This window comes from Condylura cristata, unplaced genomic scaffold (genome assembly GCF_000260355.1).
Source record: "Condylura cristata isolate star-nosed mole 26May11 unplaced genomic scaffold, ConCri1.0 scaffold00034, whole genome shotgun sequence".
Classification (NCBI taxonomy): domain Eukaryota; kingdom Metazoa; phylum Chordata; class Mammalia; order Eulipotyphla; family Talpidae; genus Condylura; species Condylura cristata.
Genome location: NW_004567135.1, coordinates 9,575,734 through 9,600,042, shown reverse-complemented (window position 1 = coordinate 9,600,042; position 24,309 = coordinate 9,575,734). Strand labels below are relative to the sequence as shown.

The following is a 24,309-nucleotide window of genomic DNA, read 5'->3' as shown; positions in this document are numbered from 1 at the left end:
GGTCAGGAGAGGTCTGCTGCGCCATGTGGTAACCTCCGGGGCAGGCGGGAATCGAACTCTTGCAGAAGTGGCTTTAGTTTCTTAGTGCTGTGCTTTAACCTGCTGCGCCACCAGGGAGGGCCCTTACTACTAGTTTTTAAACTTAAATTTGGGGTCACATTTTGGCTCTTCATATGTGCATATTCTCCATTATCCTCCACCAAACTACCCAGCCCCCCTTCTGCCTCCCTCCTGCCACATCATCTCCCGCCTCCATTCCCTCTGTTACACATTTAAGTTCTTCAACTGGGTTCAAGATTTATTCCTACTGTATTTTACCCTGCATGTTTTTTGATTGTTTACCTTCCACAGATTAGCAAAACCATCTGATATCTACCTTCCACTTTCAGACTTGTTTCACTTAATATAATCACCTCAAGGTCTATCCATTTTGTCCCAAAAGCCATTGTTTCATCTTTCTTCACAGCTGTGTAGTATTCCAATATAAAGGAAATGCTTTGGTGACATTACAGATTCACAGTGATGAGCAGCCAACATTTCTGCATATCACCCCCAAAGGAGACCCATAGTACTTCCAAAGGAATCACACTCAACCGCAAAGGAGACACATTGTACCTCTAAAGGAGGTCAAAGGTACCCTCAAAGGTACCCCCCGAAGCCATCTACATGGTTCTTTCCCTCCCCACAGAGTGGCTCTCCTGGACCACGAGCTGAACACAGTTCCCACCCTCTAGTGCACTGATCTCAACTTGTCATAACCTTTATCTACCCATATCTGCTGCTTCTCTATTGTGTGGTTCTCTACTGGCTTACAAGCACCACAGCAGCAAGGCCTGGTCTGTCTGGCCTCTGCAGCTTTAGTGACTGCAGGCCTGGCCCACACTCATGCTCACAGGTATGCTGATGGGCCGAGGGAGCGAGCAGGCAGGTGCTCTGTGGGCTGGCCCAGGGGGCAGAGTCTTCTCCTGGGGTGCTGCTTCCATGACAGGATGACCTGCTCCTTCTCGCAGAGAGCAGGAAGAAGAGCCGCAATGCAAGGGTGGTCCTATGGGTGCCTCTGTGGAGCGGGCCTCAAGCTCATCCGGGCCCCAGGGGCTGGTGAGGACGCAGCCACAGGCCACCGGCTTTATGAGACCATCTGGTCAAATGCTCTCTGTGCAGCGATGAGGACTTCTGAGATTCAGCCATTAAACGGGAGCTCCCATGCCAGATGGTGGTGGAGGCAGAGACGGCGGTAGGCTGAGCCTCGACCCGGTATGAGCCTCTCTTCTGCCTTAATGCACTCAGTTCACAGAGGGCGAACGAGATCCCAGGCCCGGCCATGGGAGCACTCTCCTTACTCTAAGCCGGCCCCCAAAGTGGCTCTACTTTTGCCTCTGGAAATCCCCCTGTTCTGCTGCAGCTTCCAGTGAGTTTCCGCGGGAGGCCCTCTCCCCAGGCACCCCCACCTCTGCTGTGGGGTCCCGGAAGGCAAGTGAAGGTGGGTGGCCACTCACACTCCAGGGCTGGGTCCTGCCCGGTCAGGAAGCGGACTACGGCCTCCAGCTGGCTGAGCTTCCGGTGGTCTGGGTCTATATCCGTGACGCAGTAGATCCTGGAAGCCGGGAGAGTCCGTTCGCCCCAAAAGCGCCACCTCTCACTCCCAGCCCGGCTCTTTCTGTGCATGACTTTCCTGCTTACCAGTCGCTGGCCAGGGTCAGGTCCGGGTGCAGCAAGTCGTGCAGACCTGAGAGCAGAGTGCGTGCTCAGAGCGGCCCACGTGGGTGCATGCACACTCCAGCTTTGGGAATCCCTGCAGTTCCACCCCCCCACCCCAAACCTCCAGGAGTCCTCTTCCTCCAGGCCAGGCTGGGCTTATTCTTTGTTCTCTTTTGAGTAGGGACTCGGTCAGTATCAGTAGCATGCCTGCTTCTGAGCTGGCTTTCCTCCCATTGCCTGCTGTCGGAATTCCACCAGCCAGGGTCACCCTCAAAGGAGCAAACACTGAGACCAGTGGTTTTTACTTCATTTTCCCAACTGCGCTCAAGGGAGAGTCAGAGATGCCCCAGAGACGGGCATGCAGTCAGGAGAATCCCTGTGGTCTCACACCCAGCACAGCGTGTGGAGACCCTGTGCCCCCAGAGTGGTGCCGAAGGCACAGCGCACGGCTTCACTCATCCCTCTACCCGGCCTCCTCCCTTGCGGTCTCGTGGTCATTTCACAGCAGCATCAGCTTTGCTCAAAGATGCACATCCCTGGAGGACCCCTCTGCCCGCCCAGGATAGCCCCCCGGGAATGCACACTTGCCACGTGCCAGACCAGAGGACACGGAACACAAGATTCTCTCCAGGGCGCCTGTCTGAGCCTCAGCTGGCCACCTGGGACTTGGGGGGGGGCAGCCAGCCTCCCAAGGGAACTCCTTTTCTCTCGAAACTGCCCACCAGTACCTGACTCGGACCTACCTTCTTCCACAGACGTGTTCCCTAGGAGGATGTACTCTCCGTGGCCGCGGGACAGCACCACCCCCAAACTGTGGAGAGCGGAGAACTCACACAGCGAGTGGCCACCACCCAGCCGCCAGCTCCTGGGGACCTCCATTCCAGGCTGGAGCGTTCCACACCCATGTGTTCACATGCACAACACACCGTTTGCCCCAAGCTCACCAGCTGCAGGGCACCTAAGAGAACTTCAACTTCAATTCTTTCATCTTACAAATGGGGCATTACTTTACGATCTTTCCGTAGATTGTCATTTAATCTATAATACCACGGAGAAGTAGCTACTATTGTATTATACAAATGAGGAATCGAAGGCCCAGAGTGGTTAAGGAGTTTGATTAAGGTCACACAGCCTGTCAGTGGTAGAGTGGGGGGTTCAAACCAAGCAATTTGGCCCCAGAACCTGCCCAGGAGGCCTCACTGGCAAAGCAGGTCTCGATACTGTTTCCTGAATGGAGACCGAGGCCTTGTTCTGTTACCGCAGTTAGCCAAGTAAGTAAATCCATACCCCAAACTTGGAAGCCTACTCTGAGCCGTTGGTATTCATGAGCCACTCACCTCCCTCCCTGCAAATAAAACATGGGTCCCTTACCTGAAAGGGGTGTCACTGATGTCTGTGAAGAAGTAATCATTGGTCAGGAACAGGACTCTTTTCTGAAAGAGCAAAGGAGAAACAAGTGTTAGGTGGAGAGAGGCGCCCTGACCGTGCCCCGACAGCCTCCCTAGAAGCCCTTGGGGTTCCATCACTTTGTCCCACCTCCCTCACTTCTCGGTCCCTTTCCTCCCTGCCCTACAGTTCCTCATCTTGCTGACACCCTTGGCGGAGCCAGCAGCTGGCCCAGAAAACCCCGCCCGTGGGCGCTGAGGGGCAGCAGGAGCAGGGCTAGACCTGTGGAGTCAGAGGGGCGGCCGGCCGGCGTGACTACTGGACACTCACATGTGGGACTGAGGTAGGGGTGTTCAGATCCTAGTTCACTTTAGTGACCATCAGGTTAAGTTGCACAGGCGCCACCCCCAAGCTCCCTGTCTCTGAAGATAGTTGAGGGGCACAGTTCCTCCACCACCTTCTCCCGAGGCCACCGCTTGCTTTGCAGCTTTCCCTTTCAAAGCTGTTGCTGTTTTGCTTTCAGTTAACACGGGAGACTGAGGCCGGCAGGCGGTGCACACAGCGGTGAAGGCTCTTGGCCTTCGCTGGGCACACACAGGCGAGGCTAAGCCCCTCCCAGCCACTGACAAGCTCGGGAAGATCTAGGCCTCCCTGTTCTCCAGGATTCACCACAGCTGCTCTTGCCTCAGGCTGCTGTGAGGTTGAGGGTGATAGGGCGGGTACAGGGAAGCAGGGTTTGCTCCGGGCTCTGAAGTTCTGTGGCTTGTCCATGTAGGCACAAATTTGCATCACTGAGAAAGCTACAAGAAGTGTTTGGCTCAGAAGCTGTTCATATTTCATTCATCTCCTTGTGTAACTGGGTGGTCCCTAGGAGAAGGGAAGTTCCAGGTTCCCTGCCCCACCCAGAAGGAGGGTGGAACTGAGCAGAGAAAAAGGAGAGAGAAGAAGAGAGAAGGAAGGCAGACGGAAGGCAGATGGAGAAGGAGACCTGAGGAAGCCACATGGAGCAGCAAGCATGTGATGAAGAAACCGGCCTTGTTTCCTGACCCTGGACTGGTTAAGGCAGATGTGGGTGAGATACCTGTAGGGAGGTGACTATGGCAGTGTTTATATTGATTTTGATTTTGCTCTTTTCCTCCCAGATTTGTCTGGCCATTTCTGACCCTTTTCCATGGGTCCCGGCCAGAAGGTGCTTTAGTCTTGTGGCAGCTTTCAGGCCTTGCTTTGGGCCAATCCCTTTTGGGTTGACTTTTGCCCACGAGGGGATGGGTAACTTCAGGTGTTTGATTTAGAAGTTATATTCTTTGTGTTTCATATTGTATATTCACTGTATTAAAGTCACTTTTCATTAAAGCTTTATATGTTTTGTCTTGTTGCGGCGGATGGCAGAACCCACTTAGAGCAGGCAGGTTTTGGGGCTTCAGGGGTGCCTCTCTCTGAATTGAGGTGCCCTATAACACTTGCATTTTGGAAACTGGAGTAAAATGATGGAAGAGATGCCCCGGGAAAGGGGTGGCAGGCAGAGGTTTGACTTTCAATCACACAGGAGAGAACCACCCTCTTCTACCTGTCTCATCCCAGGGATGCCTCCAGGGGAGGAACTGTCACCTCCTGGCTCCAGTTTTCTCCAGTTTCCCTCCCCTGCCTATAAAGACTGGTGTGCAGGCCAGAGCTGCAGGGTGGGTGGAGGATTCACCAGAGACAGAGTGGGGAGAAGAACAGGCAGATTGACTGAAACACACTGCTGAGGGGAGTGGCGGGTGAGACAGGAGAGGTCTGCCGCGCCGTGTGGGTCACTCCCTGGCCGGGGGATCGAACTCATGCTGCAATGGCTGTGGACAGCTTCACAGTGCTGCTCTTAAACCCCTTGTGATACCAGGGAGGGCCCATCATGATTACTCTGGCTTTTTCTTATTGTATGTACTTTTTCGTGCCTAGATTCTTGTGCTTCAGCACAGTGTTTTAAGGTCCATCTATACCGGTGAGTCGGCGTTCCTTCCCCTGGCTCAGCAGCGCAACAACCTGGGGTCCTGCCAGTTTGTGTCAACATTCACCTAGCAAAGGACATCTTGGGTGTTTCCAGTTTGCAGTGATAATAGCTAAAGCTGTGTTAAACACTTTTCAACAACTCTTCTTGTGGATATATGTTTTTATCCCTTTTGGTAAATACCTAGCAATGGAATTGTTGAGCCATATGCTAAACATATGTGTATAAAAACCCGACAAACAATTTTCTAACATTTTCCACTACACTAGCCAAGCAGAGAGTTCCAATTGCTCCACATCTTTGCCAGAATCTGGTGTTTTGGCTCTTTTGCATCTTAGCCATTGTAGAGGGTGTGAAATGGAATCTCAAGGTGATTTTAACTTGCATTTCCCTGATGACTGAAGGAGCTGAGTGTCTTCTCATGGGCTTTATTCAAGTCTTTTGTCCATTTTCCATTGAGTGCTTAGTCTTTTTGTGGATATTTTATCTGCACTTTTAATGTCTTCTGGATACAGACCAGAATCAGTGATAAATTGTCTCTTTTCATTTTCTTAATGATGTCTTTGAACTTTTTACTTTGATGAAATCCAACTTGCCAAATTTTATTTTGTGTGTTGTGCTGTTGGTGTTTGGCTTAAGGAATCTTTGCACTAAGGAAGTGGCAGTGAGACTGTCTCGTAGAGATTTACCTGTCAGCCTTTGAGTTGTGGCTTTTACACTGAAGGTCATGCTCCAGCTCCAATCACTTTTTGTGTACAGTGTCACATTCATTGTGTTTCTTTTTTTCATACATTTACTTGGTTGTTTCAGCACTATTTATTGAAAGATTTCCTTTCTCCATTGATTTACCAAGGTATCCTGATTGGATGATGAAATTGATGATATGTAAGTTATTTCAGGGTTCTCTGTTCCATTCCATTGATCCTCATTCTGTTCTTATCTCAATGCCATGCTGTTTGGTTCATGTAGTTTGGTTACTACCTTTTTAGTAAAGTTTCAGGTCAGGGAGGATGAGTCATCCAAATTTGTATTTTTCCTTTTCAAGATAATTTTGTCTATGTTACAACCTGTACATTTTCATGAAAATATTTGAATCACCTTTTTTTACTATCCTCCTTTATATCTAAAAGACTGCTTAAATTTTAATTGAGATTGAATAGATCAATTCTCAGAGCATGGGTATCTTCACAACATCATTTTTACAACTCACAAAGAGTGCTATTTTACTTAATTTTTCTATCTAATATTTGTATTAATTATTCTTTGATATATTTTCTAATGTTATGTAGTTTTTAGTACAAAGGTTATAAATGTTTTTGTTAAATTCATACCTCAGTATTATATATTGCTTGATGCTTGGAACTTAAAAAATAATTTTACTTTCCTCTTATAGCTGCTATATATCAAAATGCAATTGATTTTATGTAATAGTAACCTTGTATTCTATGCATTTGCTAAATTTACAGACCAGCTATTTTGGAATTTTTCTATGAAACAATCATACGTGAATGTTAACTGATTGCTTCTTCCTTTCTTATGTCTGTGCCTTTGTTTTGTTTTCTTGCCTTATTGCAAGGATAGATACTTTTAAACTCCAGGTCAATGTTAACTAGAGGGTAAACAGAAGTGGTGAAAGTAGATGGCCTTATTTTATTCATGTTGGAGAGGAAAAGTTCATTATTGCATGATCAAAAGTTAATTTTTTCATAGATGCTGTTTTTGATCATAGTTTTTTTTTTAACAGATTAAGGAAGTTTCCTTCTGTTCCTAGTTAAATTTTGTCAAATGTTCTTTCAGTGTCTATTGAGATAACCAATAAAGTGTTTCTTCTCCTGTAGTCTGTTAATGCAGTCAATTACATTGGTTGATTTTTTTTTTTTTTGAATGTCAAATTAGCTTTACCTTCTTGGGCTAACTTTGCTCTGTGCTATTGTTGCCATAGATCTTACATTGCATACATTACAAAGCCCACATACAATGTCAACATTTTGCTTAAGTAGCCAGTTGTCCTTTGGAGGAGTCAGAAGAATAAACAAAACCCTCTGTTAACCCACATATTTACTATTCTCAGTGAGGTTCATTTCCTCATGTAGATCTGAGTTTCCATCTGTGTCATTTTTCTTCATCCTGAAGAAATTCCTTAAGCATTTCTTATAGTGCAGATTTGATGTGATGGGTTCTAATTTATCTGAAAATGTATTTTTTTTCATTTTTTTCTGGCTTGATCAGGTCATTTCACATGACCCCACAGGTAACACAAGAGAACTTTCCCCCAACATTTTCTTTCTGTATTCACATTGGATCATTACTATTTGTCTTCAAGCCACTGTCCTTATCCCCTACATCTGTTTTTAAGCTGATGCAGTAAAAAATTCATTTCAGATATTATTCTCTTCAGTTTTAGGATTTCCACTGGATTCCTGTGGTGGTTTTAGGCTGTGTCAAATGCACTAACCTGTGTCCACATTTCCCAGACTTACTTCCCTGACCAGTTCCAAGTTAGAGTGGTCCAAGGAGGAGCTTGCAGGACATGTGCGAGGCAGAGGGGAAGCAGCAGTCATGTCCCACTCAGAAGCGAGTCCAGGGTGCCGACCACTGCTGTGCTCTGGATGGTGGCCTCCCCTTCCTGGCATGGAGAAGCAGCCAGCTTCAAAACTTCCCAGCTGCGTGGGGTCTTGTCCTTCAGTCTCTGAAGAGAAGTGGCTGTGAAAGTCGGTGTCTCTGCACCACAGTCATCGCATGCCGGCTGGGCCATCAGTGGAAAGGTGAGTGGGGTCAAGTGCAGGGAAGAGTCAGAACAAACAGGAGCCCGTGCACACTGACCAAAACCCACATCTGCCTCACCGGCTCTTCCCACAATGCCGCAGGTCCGCTGTGAGGGCTGAGCCTGTGCCCGGAGCTGTGGGCTGGCGCTGAAGCCTGCTGCTTCTCCCGCTCGCCTCTCTGAAAGTGACCTGCCTGGTCTCAGGGACTGTGAGTTTGTGAGTCCAGCTGGGGCTGCTGCTGTCCTTGGTGATGGCCCCACAGCTGCCCCGGGGCCCAAAGGGGCGGGGGAGTAGGATTCAAGTCAAATGCCCTGCAGGTAACGACGAAGCCTGCAGGGTGACTTGAAGGTTACCAGACATCCCCCAATACTTTGAGAGAGCTTCCTTTGGCCTAGGCCTGAAGGCTGTTTTTGCTCAAGGGCAAGCTTCTCAGGTGAGACCACCACCACCACCATGGGGTGGACAGGCAGGCCTGTGAGGGATGGACTGGCAGGCTGGCAGACCACAGGGCTGTTGGCAAGTCTCTAACAGGGAAACAGGCTGGGGAGATGGTTGGTGAGAAACAGAATGTACCATCAGTTACAAGAGTGGCTGTCGTGATGGGTCAGGGCAGCGAGGGCTGGACGCTGCTGTGGGTCCCCCTCACCCACGCTCCTGGGTGTGGCAGCTAAAAATGGAGGGAGGGAAATGGAGGGAGGGGCCCTCCCTGGTGGCGCAGTGGGTTAAAGCACAGCACTGAGAATCTAAAGCCTCTTCCACATGAGTTCAATTCCCGCCTGCCCCGGAGGTGACCACATGGCGTGGCAGACCTCTCCTGACCCGCCCGCTGCTCCCCTCAGCAGTGTACTTCATGGATCTGCCTGTTCTGTTTCCCGCTCTGTCTCTGGTGAATCCTCTCGCCACCCCTGAGCCTCTGGCCTGTACCCCAGTTCTGTATGCACAAATAAATAAATCTTAAAAAAAAAAAAATGAGGGAGGACATGGTTGAGCTATGATTCTGTGGGGGCGGGGAAGAGGAGAAAACAATGAAATTTTACGATGGGCTATAAGTCTTATTCTACAGACTCTTGGGATTTTTTTTTTAATATTATAATATTTATTTTTATATCATTTTGTGCCTTTTTCCAGCTCAACTGCAATCCCATGGACTTCCCATCACCCATTCACCCATGAGCCATCACCACAGTCCTGTGCATTTCCCCCCTCTTGGGAGGACCCTTATGGCGGCTGCAGACTGAGGTGAGAACTCAGGGCCAGGCCTGGAGAAAGACCTTCCTCAAAGTGGTTAAGAGGGTGCTGCCTACCCCCAGACACACGGGGCCTCAGCCTGACCATCTAGGTGACTTCCGGCGAGCCCTGGACTCTCCGGATTTCCTCATCTGTGAACTGCAAAGCCCATCACGGGCTGAGTGTTAAACGCGCGATCAAGTGCTTAACCCGATGTCTAACTAGTGCCAGCTGCCAGTCATGTAGTCATGGTGGTAATGAGGGAGCAGAGAACTAGCTGGCTGCAGGAGCTGGCTGGTGAAGGCTGGTTGGAAAGTAGCAGACCGAGGCTGGGCACCGACGGAACAGAAGGCGGCCGGCCGCTGAGCCAGCAGGCAGAGGCTGGTAACCACAAGAGGCGCAGAGAGGTACACAGTAGCCTGGGGTGTCTTCAGCAAAGGGAGATAGTGGGAAGCACCAGGACAGGGAAAGTCCCCGTGAGAGATTACAAAAGGAAAGCTACCCGTGCGCCTCCCCAGAGCCCTCCTGGCAGGAGTCTCTCTTGCAATAAACCCGAGCTTGCTAATCTTTAGTTTAGTGTGTCAGTGATTGTTCCTCAACAGCTTCCTGGACATAAGAACCCACCCGATCGGCCACAGTAAGGTCGGTGTGCCGGAACACGTCCATTCTGGTCACGGTCATCACGGCCCCGCCTCTTTATGGGAAAGCACCACCCTCCAGGATGTCTTTGCTAAACTGCAGCTTTAACCTGGTTTGTAGCAGCAATGGGCAAATTTCACAGGAATGGGCAGAGACGTCAGGACATGTTCGGATGGCCTGCTTCTGGCAGGCCTCTGGCTTGGTGGCTTGAGAATTGTGAGGACGGCCTGAGAAACCCCGGTCACCGGAAGCAATGGACGAAAGGCCAGTGACGCCCACATCCTTAGTGGGTCTGGATCTGATAGCGGATATCAGATCTATCCTTACTGGCCATGGGCCTCAAGCACGTTACGGTTTTCATGATAGCCTCAACGCTAGTCTGAACTTCCGTGCTGTGGCAGGTTGGATCACCACAGCTCCCTCAAGTATGTGTGTGTGGGCCGGGGGGGAGGGGGGGCTTGCAGGATGAGTGGGAAAACGCGTGGGGAAAACCTCGACTTCTTTGGATGAGGAGTTTCTGTCTGACAGCAGTGATACCGCTCAGTCTGCCTCAAGGAGTCTCTGCTTGGTCCAGAGCTTTAGAAAGCAAGAAGATGTCACAGAATTCAGAAACTGGTTCCCGTGAATATCAGCCCAAGCCCAAAAGAAAGGCAACGAGCTGCTTTTGTGTCTCAATGCTTTCTTGTTTGGCTTCCATGGGGGTCTGTGTTTGTGGAAGAACTTGGGTCTAATTGTTGCAGACAGATGCCTGTGTTCTCTTAGCTGAGGCAGATGGGCAACGGGAGGAGGGGGTGGGGATGGCTCCGAGGGAGGAGGTGACATTTGTAAATATGTCAAGGGACAATGCAATTCAGCTCCAGTGCACTGGAATCTTCTACATGAGGATATGTACTGATCTCGTGTCCCTGACGTGCAGCCTGTGAGGACAGAAATGGCCCCAGCGAGGGTCTCCACCCCTGAGGGTGTGAATGAAATTCAGCTACAGGGAGTAGCAGTGACTTCCACCCTCTTCCATGGAACATGTTTTGCAAGAGCTGCTAACAATTTGCAAAATTAACCGTCACTTTTCTCCCTTCCATCATAAACAATGAAAGGGCCAGATAGCAGGCAGCATAAGGAAGACAGAGGAGTGGTAAATGGCTTGGCTAACCTACGGCCTTGCTCAGCGGTCTCCCTGACCCAGGCAGCGAGAGGAGTAAGGCCTCCTGGACCGGGACGCGGCGGACACCACGGGGATAGGCTTGCGGAACCAGCTCTCTGGGCCACAGCGAGCATTTGGGCTTAGTGCTGACTCAGTTATGCCCCTTGCCACTACCCCAAACCCCAACAGCTGCTACGGCCCTGGGACCAGACCCCAGCCTCCTCCTGTGAAGCGCCTTACCCCTCTGTCCAGCGGAACCTTCACGTCCAGAGTGAGAGACCCTGTCTCCCTGTTGATCATGGCTGTTCTCAGCTTCAAGAGGAAAGAAATGGTGTCAGCCCCTTGGCCCACACTGGATGGCAGAAGGTTCTGAGCTTTACTGTCCAGATTGGAGAGATGCCTAGGAACACTGTGGGCCCTTCCCTTTTTCCTGAACAGAAAACCAGGAGGGAAGATAGACCTGATTCTAAGATCCCTGTAGCTTGTAATTCTGCATACTCACCAAGCTCATGTGTGGGGGCCCAGTCAAGCTTCACACAGGGTGTGAGCAGTGGGGTGTGGGGTTCCACCTGAGTGGCCCAGGATGTCACTGAGACATACCTGCCCTAGGACTGAAACCCTGTGGCCTGCAGCCACATGCTCATCCATGTCAGAAATTCTCGTGGTCCAGGAAGGTGTTGTATTTTTGTATCAATAAAAGAAATGAAAGAATTGCCCATTCTAGGCATTGCCACTGACTGGGGCTGGGAAAGTCTCTAGTGGGGGGTTGTGAGGTTGGTGGCATGGCCACAGCCCTCAGCTCCCCTGGGGCTTGGCTGTGGAGCAGAAGAAACCCCTCCTCCTGCTCCCCTCCCCCAACCCCCGACTCTCCACACTCACAATCTCAGCTCGGTCCTCCCACTCCACTTCGGAGAGATCCACGCTGTTGTAGTTGGGTTTGGGTCTCAGCTTCTTCCCATCTCTATACTGGAACAGGTAGATCAGGAAGAAAACGTGAAGTTAGCAGAAGGCCCTGCTCAAGCTGCGGCTCTTCTAGAAAGCCTTTGGTGTACGTTCATGAAATCAGAACCTCTCCGTGACTCCTCAAGGTCATCTGGGCCCAACTGCCACCCAAGCCTCTTGCCAATCTTTGCGACAGATGGTCCGTCGGCCTCTGAGAGGCTGTTTCCCTGTTTTGTGAGTCAGCTAGTCATGGTCTGGACAGCCCTAACTGTTAGAAACTTCTTTGTGCAGCGTTGAAATCTGTCTCCTTCTAACTTTGTACCGGTGGGTCTTCATTTTTTCCCGGAGCTGCACAGACATATTCCACCTGACAGCCCTTACATTTTTGAACATGTTTGTCTGCTGAAACTTCGCTTCTCCGGGTTTGCCTCCCCCGCATGGAGCCGTCTCACTCCCAGGACTATGTTTGACCTTATCAGCGTTACTGCCACAACCGAACCCCAGGACAGAGGTCAGCCTTTCAGATGGACCGGTGGGGTGTGGGGTGTAAACGGGGTGCCCAGAATAGTACATGGTGTTCACTGCTGCCCGGTTCTGCGGGTTCCCAGGTGCTCGCTGTCCCGACAGCTCAGTCCAGCTGTCACTTGTGCTCCCTTGGCTTCCACTTGTGGTGCAGTCAAACTACACCCCGCAGTTCTATGCTCGGGCTTTGACAATCTGGCAGAACTTTCCATGCAACTTAAATACATTTTGTCTTGTTCGTTTCAGCCTATTGTTTGATTTATATATTCGTTTGTAAGATGTATTTATTTATGCATACAGATCTGGGGTACAGACCAGAGGTGTCGGAGGTGAGAGGATTCACCAGAGACAAAGTGGGGAGCTGAACAGGCAGATGGATGAAGTACACTGCTGAGAGGAGTAACAGGTGAGACAGGAGAGGTCTGCTGTGGCATGTGGATCACCTCTGTGGCCGGGGATCGAACTGGCACTGAAGCGGCTGCAGCCACCTTCGCAGTGCTGCGTTTTAACCCCGCTGTGCCATCAGGGAGGGCCCAGTTTTTTTTTGAAGATCGATTTATGCTTGCAGAACAGGGGTACAAGCTAGAAGTGTGGGGGGTGAGAGGATTCACCAGAGACAGAGTGGGGAGCTGAACAGACAGATCAATGAAATACACTGCTGAGGGGAGCAGCGGGGAGACAGGAGAGGTCTGCCGTGCCCTGTGGGTCAGCTCCTGGGCTGGAGATGGAAGTTGCGCTGAAGCAGCTGCAGCTTTGCGGGGCTGTGCTTTAACCCGCGAAGTCACCACAGCCTATTGTTTTAGAAGACTATTTTCTGAGCACTAATTTTTTTCACTTAATGTATTCACCATACCTTCCAGACTTTGTGGCATCTGCCTTTTGGGTTTTCATCTTGTTAATAGAATATTTGATTGGGATAGAGCCAAGGACAGACAGATTCTGCAGTGCCTAATAAAGACCTCCCTCCAGCTTGACACAGAGCCGTTCATCAACACTCTTTGAATGTTATTATTTTCTGGCCCTGCTTTCTCTTTGTCTCATTCTTGGATGCCAAGACAGCTATCAAGAGTTATCAACTACTAGATGTCCCTAGGTTTAGTTTAGTAATCCTATCAAAAAAGGAAGGGGATAGTTTATTATCAGGCTCTGTTAAGAATTAATCCCAGCATGTCCTTTTAGCAGAAGGAGACCCCTGAAGATGCTTGAATGGTTAAAATCCTACCAGTGTGCCTCTTACATTTATTTTTTAAAAAAGATTTATTTATTTATGCATACAGAACTGGGGTACAGGCCAGAGGCTCAGGGGTGGTGAGAGGCTTCACCAGAGACAGAGTGGGGAGCAGAACAGGCAGAATGGCAAAGAACACTGCCGAGAGGAGCAGTGGGTGGGTCAGGAGAGGTCTGCCGTGCCGTGAGGGTCACCTCCGGGGCTGGGGATCGAACTTGCACCGAAGAGACTACAGCCAGCTTGCAGTACTGCGTCTTAACCTGTTGCACCCAGATTTCTTTTTAAGAAAGCTTTCTCATTTCTTGCCTGTCCAGGAGAGCTGTCATAAAACAGCCACAACAGAATAGGCTGACCTAAAACTCAGGGGGCCCTCAGCTCGGCTGCCCCTACTTCTCATGTGAGTTTTGCTTTGCACCCCTTGGGTGGGCGCCTGGAGTTCTGCTGGTGCCACAGACTCGACACCGGACAGTGGGATGACAGGCTGAGACACGCGTCAGCGCTGTGTCCCACGGGCAGCTGTCCACTCTGTCCCTTGCTCTCCCAGCTGTTCATCAGCCCACACGTGTTTGCCATATCGCTCTGGCTTGGTCATGTACAGTCTGAAAGCAGGAACCATGACTCACTCCCCCCACCCCATGTTGCCCATTGGATTCCTGAAGGGAACCGTTGTGTGTTAGGGTTTTAACTTCTTATGAACTATCCTCAGATCCCGTAGAAAGAAGCCAAGGTAAATCAAATCTGTACCTACCAGGGGTCGGAGGTCAGGATGTGCCAGGATGTAGCCATTGTTCGTGTTCAAAAAGGCGTATCCATGCACTCCGAGCTAGCAAAGACAGGTTGGGGAGCATGAAATCTGCTGAAATGGAGCGAGTGGGGCGTGGGGCTGTGGAGCGGGTAAAGATGGCAGCTCGCAGCTGCGCGTTTTCCAGAGGGCGTTGAACCAGGGCAGCGCCACGCCTCTAGCTACTTGGTTTAAATTCCTTTCCAAACTCTCGGCGGGTAGCTACACAATGCCCATCACCTGGCCTCTTTCTTAACACACATGTGAGGTGATTTAAGGATATAATCTCACTTGCTTCCAAAAGAGATTGAGAAACTGAGGTACCAGGAAGGGAAAGAACTTACTGAAGGCCACAGCAAAGGCTGGGCGGTGGTGGGAGGGTCCCAGGCTGCAAGTTCTGGGCTTGCACTGCCTGGGGCAGGAGGGAGCTGCCAGTCCCAGCTCTGAGTGAGGGTGGGGGTTGGGTGAGGGTGGGGGAGGGTGTGGCTGTGCTGCCTGCAGAGAGGCCCCTGAGCCCTGGGGCTGCTCTTAGGGAATTTGTGACCCCCCTTAGGGACCTGCCCTACAAGGCTCACCTTGTACCTGGGAGCCAGCTTCATGAGCTCCCTCAGCGTCACGTCAGAGCCCACCACGCCCAGGAGAATGCCGTGGGATCGCTGGAAGGAAATGCCAGGGTCAGAGGAGACCAAGCCGTGCTGGGGGGGGGGGGGCGGGTGGCACAGGGGCGGGGTGGGGGGCTGTGCTGGGCCCTCAGCTTTTCAGGGCTTAGAAAAGGAGGCCACTGGGGCTTTCACATACTCTGCATTTAGAGAGCACCGTGGAATAAAAATCCAGGGGAGGCCCTGGAATTATCTCGACTGCCAGGAAGACTAATGCCCAATGTTAATATTTAAGTTGAAATATTTAAATGAAATACAAAGTCGAATGAAATATTAACCTTTCTAGAGGAGACTCAAGAGTCGGGACCCAAGGGGCCCTGATCTGTGGATGCCACCAGACACACGGGGCCGCTGGCCGAGGGAGGACGGAGGTTCTCGAAAATCCCTCACAAATTTGGTCTGTCCTGGTGGGCTAAGTGCAGTTTTGCTAGAAGGCTGGCAGGGGCCTCTCTAGCACTGTATCCCCCAGGCAAAGCAGTGGGGTGACCCCAAGCTGAACCCCTCACCCAATCAAGAGATTCTGAAGCAGCCAGTTGGGCCCAGGGCCTGCACCCTGCATTTCAACCCCTCCCAGGGTGGCTCTAATGCCTGCTGACCTAAGGACGCCAGTGGTGCCCTGGTCCTAAGGAACAGCTACTCACCGTCTCGTTCTTTTTGCTGAACACAGGCATGGCCACCGTGGTGAGGAGCATCAGGCTCTGTGTCTGTGAGCTGAAGAGCTGCCAGGGAGCAGAGCAGAGCCCAGAGGACTGAGGGACCACAGGCGGGAACCCACGGCCACGTGAATGCTCAGTGTCACCCTCCCACAGCAGGAGAAACCCCTCAGGGAGTTGTCCTTCTCTACAGAAGGACATAAATGCTGTCCAGAAATGCTGGATGAGGGAGATGGGCTCAACGGGGCCCTGGCGGACTGCGCTAGACTAGGAGCTCCGCTCCCAGGCAGGCGCGCTAAGCTCTCTCACCCCAACCACGTAATGCCACGCGTGGCACCTTGCAGGCCATCTCCTGGGTGCCCAGAGCCACGTGTAGTCCCCACTGTGGACTTGAGTTTGGCGTAAACTACAGTGCATAGCCATCTGCAAACCCAGGTGCCCGCATGAGGGTGGCGGAGCAAGGGCAGGCTGTGGGTGGCCGTCGTCGGCCCTGCGTCACGCCTGGGACAGGCCCACACCTGTGTCTGCACACAGAACCCAGAGCCAGTGATGCCCGGGCTCGAGCCGGCCCGCCTCCCTGACCACTTATCCCGCTGTGCCCATTCCAGCCACTTCGGAAGGGGGCTCTGCACGGGCACCCTGCTTTGTCACAGAGATAGACCCCAGCCAGCAAGGGAGACAGCTACACTGATATCTGACCTTCACCAGGATAATGAAAGGGGTTGCTGAGCCATGGGCTGCTGCGTAGACGCTTCTTGGAGCAAGAAGCCTCTAGTCTCTTCCCCCTTCCTAATCTGATGGTTTAGAGTTTGGAAGTCAGGCTTTCTGGAAGTGAGGGGGTCTCAGTGCCTAGAGTTCCACTGTCCCACTTGGACAAAGAGGACACTTGGGGTGGCCAAGAGGACCACAGGGAGGGAGCCAGGTTCCCACTGACCAGGGAGTTCCCTGCCAGTCTGGACCTGCCAGCTCCAGACTTCTTTGACATAAGGAAATGCACTTGACTCACGGAAGCACAAGCTTCAGGTCTCTAAGTCCCAGACTAATATGTCATGACAGAAGCAAGTGGCCACATGTGATGTGATGTGAGAGGTGCCAGGAAGGCTTCTCTTCCCCCAAACATCCATCCCCCTGCCTCCTGGGTCTGCTCTGCTGTGTACATCGGTGCGGCCCACAGGCGGTCTCTAAATATGCAGAGGCTGAGGGGGGAGACCGGGGAAGCCCTGGTGTCTTCTTCCTGCAACTGGTGAGGTTATGGACCTTTCTTCCCATAACAGTAGGGAGAGAGAGATGAAGGAGATGAGACAACAGGAAGGAGGAGGCTGGGAGTGGAGCCGAGGAGCTCTGTCCTTGGGGGCAGCACAGGACCTGCCAGTCAGCCCAGAGCCTTCCCTTCCTTGCATTGTCTCCTGCAGTGTGGTGGTCTGCTCGCTCCCTCCTGACCCGGGAGCCGCCTCTCACCCCTGGGGTAGTGCCGGAGCAGGGATGGGCCCCACCTTGCTATCCATGTAGGCTTCGGTCCAGATGATGTCATGGTCATGGTTGATGACCATGGGGCGGCTGAGCACATGCAGGTACTCCATCACGTTCTCCTGGGTGTCTGCCAGCGTGGAGATCTGTGTGTAGTAGCCTGGGGAGAGGGGGGCCCAGCTCACCGCCGATGGCTCGTGGCTGGGGCCTTTGCTGGGAACTGCTCTGGGCTGGGGAACTGGCCCCCCAAGCTCATCCCTCCCAGTGCAATGGGGGAGGTGGGAGCTGGAAGCCAGTGGTGCTGTGGGGTACAAAGGCTGTTCCCCAACTTGGGCAAACTCAAAGGGCCTTCCCAATCCAGACCTGGCATGAGAATAGCTGAACCTCACCTGTGAGGGCCTTGAAGGTCAGCTTCTCCCACTCAAAACGCTATCCTGCTCACTTCCTTACCGGGGGACATTCCAGAGCACCCCCTCCTGCCTGCAACTCCAGCTCAGGGCGTGTTTGGGGGAGCTTGTTTTAAGTCAGCCACACACACTTCTACCCTCACCACCTCCTCCTTCCTGGGACACTGTCCTTCTCAGCTGGGGAGGGGTGCTGTGACCCCTGCTGTAGCCACAGTGATAGTTAACAGAGCAGATGCTTACAAGGCTGCGGATGACATAGCACCTGTATGTGCCTGCACTTCAGAGAGCGGAACAGCTTTCAATTCCCAGCCACCTCTGGCGTGGGTCCTTTGCACACGCTAGTCCCCTGTCAGGAGTACTCCTTCAGCTCTGTATGTCCAATGGGCCCCTATGAGTTCTTTATGTCTCAGTTTAAAGACCCCTTCCTCCGGAAAGGCCTCCCTGCAGCCCCCCACATGGCATCAGTGTCTCTCCCAGCTCTCCTCAGCTCCCTGCGTGGTCTGTGACCCTTTCCCTGATAGTGCATTTCAGGTTCTATTATCACTGGCGGATTACATGTTGATCTCTCCTGGTGGACAGTAGCAAATGTAAGATTAAGTTCATCCTGAAATCCAGTTGATTCTGGAAACTTTACGAGGCACATAGTAGATGTTTAATAAATTTTGGCGATTTAAGAAAACCCAACCTGGGGCCCTCTCTGGTGGTGCAATGGGTTAGAGCGCAGCCTATGAGACTATCTGCAGCCACTGCAGCACGAGTTTGATCCCCCGCCAGGGAGCTGACCCATGGTGCAGCAGACCTCTCCTGTCTTACCCACTGCTTCCCTCAGCATATTTCAGTCCATCTGCCTGTTCTGCTCCCCACTGTGTCTGGTGAATCACCCCACCCCCTGCACATCTGACCTGTACCCCAGACCCCAGTTCTTGTATGCATAAATAAGTAGATCTTAAAAAAAAAAGAAAGAAAAGAAAAGAAAACCCAACCTGGCATTACAAAGTCCAAGGTTTTGGTTCTGGCTGGAGACGGATAAGAACTGTTTGCACAGACAACAATGACTGTGTTTTGTCTGAGAGCAGAACCAGAATAAATAAATAGGCTTAGCCTCAAGGAAGAGGAATGGAGGCTGGACTCCCGGGAGCACTTATATTTAAATGTCAACCCAGCCGCTGACTCCTATTTCCGGTCCTGTGGTTTGTGTCAGACTTTTTCTGAAAAGCTAGCTCTCCTTTCTGCAGACAAAGATGGATGACGGCTAAGTTCCATTTCAGGTGACCCTAAGATTGATGTCCCTGCAGGAGTAACCAAGTATTTATGCATACTTTTACATGGAACAATCTACACGTTGTCTTGTTTTTTTCCAAGAAAGAGAGAGGCAGACGTTGAGACTCCACACACAGCTTCACCCCTCCATGGGGCCCCAAGCAGGCTGGGATGATGCTCCCCACCTGTGCCCAGGTGCCGCTCGGCTACAGGTGCTCCGCTCACCTGTGCCCAGGTGCCGCTCGGGCTGCAGGTGCTCTGCTCACCTGTGCCCAGGTGCAGGAATTCTGCTACCAGCCACTCACCTTTGTTGTTGCAAGCGATCCCCTTCAGGCGGTCAGCAAAGGTCACTTCTCTCCCAATAAGGTAAGTGAACACTCGAACCTAGCCCACAAGACACAGAGGGACTCAGCAGCCACAGTTGTTGGCCATGAGCGGTACTAACGCCATCTGGGGGAGTTTTAATGTCAGGCACTGCGGCCTTTGGATTCTCGCTCTCACTCCTTTCGATCAAAAAGACCCCGAGGCCCCGACAGCAGCAGGACTTGCCAGGACCCTGGTAGACAGAGGCAGGGTCACAGCCTGCTGTTTCCAGTCTCGATACCACATTCTGAGCCCTCTGGGCCAATCTCGATGCCCCGGTCCCCGTGATTTCCAACGGCAATAGTGGATGCATTACTGGGTGGTCAGCAGTGGCTCCAGCGGGCGGATCGTGTGAGCTCAGGGCAGGCCTGGCGATCTCATCCATGCCTGCGGGGCCCCTCCCCTCCCCCTTTACCTTCACCCAGAAAGTAACCTTGCGGTCCGGCCAGTTGTACTTCTCAAACACCGGCCCATAGTCCTCCACGGCCCCGTCGGTGATCAGCATGATGGCCTGGTTGCAGAGACTGCCTCGTCCAGCCTCCTGGAACTGTGTGGGGAGGGTGCAGGCGCCACGGCCTGGTCAGGAGCCGGTAACCCTGGGGCCCGACTCCCGCGGTGTCAGCCTCCCCTGGGCCTCCCCAGGTCGAGGGACCTGCTTCAAGATCTCGAAGGCTTCACTCAGGGCTGGCTTCACGATCCCCACACCTTTGACCACCAGCTCATCCACCAGTTGTTTGAAGTGCTGTTGAGAGTGGGAAATTAGAGGAGGGTCAGTGCAGCGAGCGGGCAAAGGGACTTTCATCTTTGGTCTTCATTTCCGAGTCATTTTAGCGTTATTTCCCAGAAGGACCCATGGCGGGACCCGCCGCTCCACGACCAGGCTAGTTCCACACCTGGAGACCTACAGATGTTCTCAAACGCCCCGGGAGAGTGAGAGAATGGCTGATGGGTGTGGACCCACCACTGCCACTGGAGGGGCGTCCGGGGTGAGCCCACCTAGCAGGCAGGACAGCCCTCCAGTGCCCGGTTCCCAGCCTTCTCAGTGCTCCGGCCTTTAACCGAACAGAGCATTTCACAAGGGACACCACGAAAGCTGCACGGGCTCCAGGCGGCTTCCCGAGGCAGCCTCAAAGGGCGCGAACCAGACCCGTCACCGACGGGTCTGCAGTGTGCAGATTTCTGTTCTCCTGGGGCTCAACCCGAGGGTTTGAATGTCTCCTTTTGAGGAAGCGTCTCGAGGTGACCATCACAGCGGGAAAGCCCTGGAGAGGCCAGGGGGAAGAACAGTCTGGAGTCAGCCAGAGGGTCCTGGGACGGTCACTCTGCTCCTTGTTCCCTGTCCACAGTGGGGTGCAGACCCTGCAGCTAGCAGGTGAGCTCTGTCTGCTGGCACCTTTGCAGGGAAACTGCAACCTACACGTGGTGGGGGGGTGGGTGGTGGGGGGCAGCAAAGGCACCAAGCCCGGCACAGACAGCCCCAGAGCAGTGGGCAGGGGTCCTCACCTCTCGGTTGTCTCGATCTGCCTGGACCAGGGTCCCCTTGAAACAAGGCTCAACGTAGCGGATGTAGTCGCTGTACTGGAGGGCCGGAGGGCAGGGCATGCGGTCAGTCCGGAAAGTTGAGATTCGGTGACAAAGGCCACCCACAGAGCAGTCAGGGCTTGGGGGCACCTGGGGGTGCCCTGGACTTTAGGGGTGTTTCTGAGAGAAGGCCTTAACGCTAAAATTCTCCTTCAAATCCTGGCCTTGGGCTTTTTTCTCAAGTGGCTACATCATTCGGTATCCATCCCTTGCTGGACACAGAGTGAAGTCATCGCAGGTGTCCTTTGTTCTCTGTCCCCAAGACCAGACTAAGTCCTTCCCCAGGAATCCTAGAGCTCTCCCCCACCCTGGGGTCTGGCTCTGTGCCTAACTGCTTTCTCCTCTTTCTCCTGCATTTATGGAGAGGGTCTTTTAGCTATCAACAGGGGGCGAGAATGAGCAGGAAAATGCCTTTACTCTCTTTTTCTTTTTTTAAAGATTTATTTATTTATACAGAACTGGGGTGCAGGCCAGAGGCACAGGGGCGGTGAGAGGCTTCACCAGAGACAGAGTGGAGAACAGAACAGGCAGATGGACGAAGTACACTGCTGAGGGGAGCAGCGGGGAGACAGGAGAGGTCTGCCACGCCTTGTGGGTCACCCCTGGGCCGGGGATCGAGCTCATGCCACAGCAGTGCAGCTGGCTTCTAGTGCTTTAGCCTGTTGTGCCACCAGGGAGGCCCCTGCCCTCTTTTCCTTAACCACTGTGCTCCCCACAGTTACACTTTGAATCTTCCTATCCTTCATCTGACTTCCTAGATCATTGGAAAGAGGGGGAGATGGTGCTGGCATCACAGTGGCTGCATGTCCTAAGGAGAATGTTGGGGTGTGCCAGGGGAAATGTCGGGAGTGACTGTCCCCCTAATGCTACTCCCCAAACAGCTGGAGAAGTGGAAGGGGGCAGAAGGGTTGGGCAAAAGGGCAGGTCCCCACCTCTGCAGAGTGGGCGAAGTGGCAGCTTGAATGTACCTTTAGCAGAGAGAAAAAACAGGCTAGCGATGGGCGGACCAGAGCCAGACCACCCTTGACTGAGTCCCGCTGTTCTGGGGCTGCTGCAGGTTGGGGCCCAGAATGGAGAGGAAGCTGAGGTGGGCCCAGAGTGATGGAAGCTCAGCTCTGGGATGAGGGGGCCTTTCTCACGGCCCCAGGACGACCATCTTAAAGTTAGACCATATTGCTTTGGCATGTCTTTGCAGGCGATAAGTGCGTGCCATGGACTATAAGCATTTTCAACAGTGTGACAGGTTGCTCCAGGCCCCCAGCACCCACTAGCTCCTTTCTCCTGATGTGTGCGGGTTTGGGAAGTAGGAGAAGGGGGATGTGATAAACCTGTCCTGTAGCAGAGTGCCCAGACTGACGTGAAGGATGTGGGAGGAGGGACCAAGCCGGTCTGTACCCAGGGCCGGCGGCTCTTCGTCCCCCTCACATCCCAGACTCTTCTGAGAAACTGACGGGATGTCAATTCAGAGAAATGGGCATTCACGTTTGCATAATATTGCAGAAACCTCCTGGGTTCCTGACGTCCATCCCTGGTGTGGCTCTAGGCGAGGCACCCAGCTTTAGAGAGGAAAAATCACTCAAGAGTGTAAAGTAGCGAGCGTATGTGTAGGTGGCTCAGGCAGCTGACATTGTTTTCTAGAACAAGACAGAGCTATTCTAGAAGTGGAAGGAGGAGCATTTACCGCAATGACATTGACAAAGTCATTCTCTCCCAGGGTGTCCAAGATGGTGGAGATGGTGTGCTTGGCAATTGCCATCTGCAGCCCCTTCATGCTGCCACTGGTGTCCACCACGATCACGATGTCCTTGGGCGAAGTGGCGGCTTGAATGTACCTTTAGCAGAGAGAAAAAACAGGCCAGCGATGGGTGGACCAGAGCCAGACCACCCTTGTCTGAGTCCCGCTGTTTCTATGCGTATTCTGGTTCAAGTGTATCCAGGGTTCAGGTCAACGCAACGCCAGGTTTTATCGTGTCCCATCATCACTCAGCATCGGTCTGAAGGATTCTGACCTGGGTAGCTAGACTGCCCGTGTAGTGGATCTGTCAGGTAGAGAAAGGTCAAGCCTGGGGGTCAGGCCTCTGCTTTGGCTCAGCCAGGGTCCTGGAGGGACCGGCAGGAGGAAGGGAGCCAATCGCCTATGGATTGTTCCAAGTCTCCCAGGGAGTAAGGAGGGAGAGGGCTGATGTGGAACCGGTTCAGTGAAATGTCATTGGCCTGGAGCAAGGCAGCTCTAGAGAGAAAGGAACGCAGCTGGCAACCCCCCTATATGTGTTCTACACACCTACACCCTGGGATGGGACGGGGGAGGGGTGGGGGGCAGGCAAGGCTGGAGGAGAACATGGCAAAACCCAAAGGTTACGCCCACCCCAGAGACCTCTCATCATGCGCTCACCAGCCTCGACTTACCAGCCTCGATTTCGGCAGTCGAAGGCAATGACCCCATTCTCATCTGGCGTCCATTTGATGCCTGGGGAAACAAAAATCTGCTCCCTCTACTAGTTCACGGGGCTGGGAGCTGGCGTCCAGGTAGCCACGACTCCCAGGCTGGGTGTGGGACCTCTAGATCACACCCTGTAAACTGAGGCAGGGGAAGGGGAGGCCTCCTCAGCACGCAGGCTGTCCAGCTCAAAAGCCAGTTTCACTGCACACGCAGAACCTCCAGACGGGGCGCCTGGGACTTATTTTCTGAGTCTAACCCTCCGGAAAGGTGGAGATTGGCTTCTCCAACCTTTGGACACAGAAGGGTCTTTTAGCAACTTTCTGGTTTCCCTCTCAGAAAAACAAGGCAAATGTTCGACCTCCCGGAGGGTGTGCTAAAATAGAACGATGGGTGAGAAATGGAAGGGGCGTTACTTTACATGGAAGTAAACAAAGGTAGAACAAAGGTGGTTGGTGGTTTTTCTTCTGTGTTTATTTGCGGCTGGAGGGCTTTCCCCTGGTAGCTGTATGTGGGAGCTGGTCACAGTAACTTGTGACTGTTCTACCACAGGACACTTCAAGTGAGTCCCCTTGTTTGTCCCTTCACCTCTCCTGTAGTGCTTGCTTTCTGTAGGATGAGCTTGATGTGGGCATCCCGGGGCTGGTTACCATGGTGTTTGAGGGTTTCATTCATTCATTAAGCGGCTAGTGATGGAAACAGGCATATCGTGCTGTGAGGAGCACCAGGTGTGGCCAGGAGGGCCGGTTTGCTCCTGGGGCCTGAGTGTGATGCGACCTCCTGGCCCCAGAGAAGAAGCCCCGAGTCCCATCGTCCTCACCTGGGTAGATCCTGAAGAACCCAGTGGAACTGCCGAAATATTGCCAGGTCAGCGTCGGGTCTCTCTGGAAATTCTCCACAAAAACGGGGTTCAAGGCCTCGGACATGTAGACGCCGTTTAAAATATCTGGATCTTGAAGCATATGAAAAAATGTTCAACGTCACTTGCAATAAGGGAGATGCAAATTAAAACCACAGTGAGATACCACCTCACCCCAGTGAGAATGGCACATCTTAAAACAACTAGCAACAACAAATTTGGCAGGATGTGGAGAAAAAGGAACTCTCCTGCACTGCTGGTGGGAATGCAAACTAGTACAACCACTATGGAAAACTGTTTGGAGGTT

General features: G+C 52.5%; 1 protein-coding gene across 1 annotated transcript in view; it reads right to left on the bottom strand.

Moving 5' to 3' along the window:
• The window catches only part of CACNA2D4 (calcium channel, voltage-dependent, alpha 2/delta subunit 4), a 92,865-nt gene that overhangs the window by 59,350 nt on the left and 9,206 nt on the right, over positions 1 to 24,309 (bottom strand). The window contains exons 6-22 of the mRNA XM_004692539.1: positions 23,964 to 24,095; positions 23,113 to 23,173; positions 22,388 to 22,538; positions 20,629 to 20,703; positions 19,778 to 19,867; positions 19,559 to 19,672; positions 19,068 to 19,146; positions 17,122 to 17,255; positions 15,617 to 15,694; positions 14,892 to 14,972; positions 14,284 to 14,358; positions 11,723 to 11,809; positions 11,084 to 11,155; positions 3,070 to 3,131; positions 2,442 to 2,509; positions 1,681 to 1,726; positions 1,497 to 1,594 (exon numbers count right to left, since the gene is read on the bottom strand). Coding sequence (XP_004692596.1) covers positions 1,497 to 1,594; positions 1,681 to 1,726; positions 2,442 to 2,509; positions 3,070 to 3,131; positions 11,084 to 11,155; positions 11,723 to 11,809; positions 14,284 to 14,358; positions 14,892 to 14,972; positions 15,617 to 15,694; positions 17,122 to 17,255; positions 19,068 to 19,146; positions 19,559 to 19,672; positions 19,778 to 19,867; positions 20,629 to 20,703; positions 22,388 to 22,538; positions 23,113 to 23,173; positions 23,964 to 24,095 — 1,503 coding nt within the window. The remainder of the gene's footprint in view (positions 1 to 1,496; positions 1,595 to 1,680; positions 1,727 to 2,441; positions 2,510 to 3,069; positions 3,132 to 11,083; positions 11,156 to 11,722; positions 11,810 to 14,283; positions 14,359 to 14,891; positions 14,973 to 15,616; positions 15,695 to 17,121; positions 17,256 to 19,067; positions 19,147 to 19,558; positions 19,673 to 19,777; positions 19,868 to 20,628; positions 20,704 to 22,387; positions 22,539 to 23,112; positions 23,174 to 23,963; positions 24,096 to 24,309) is intronic.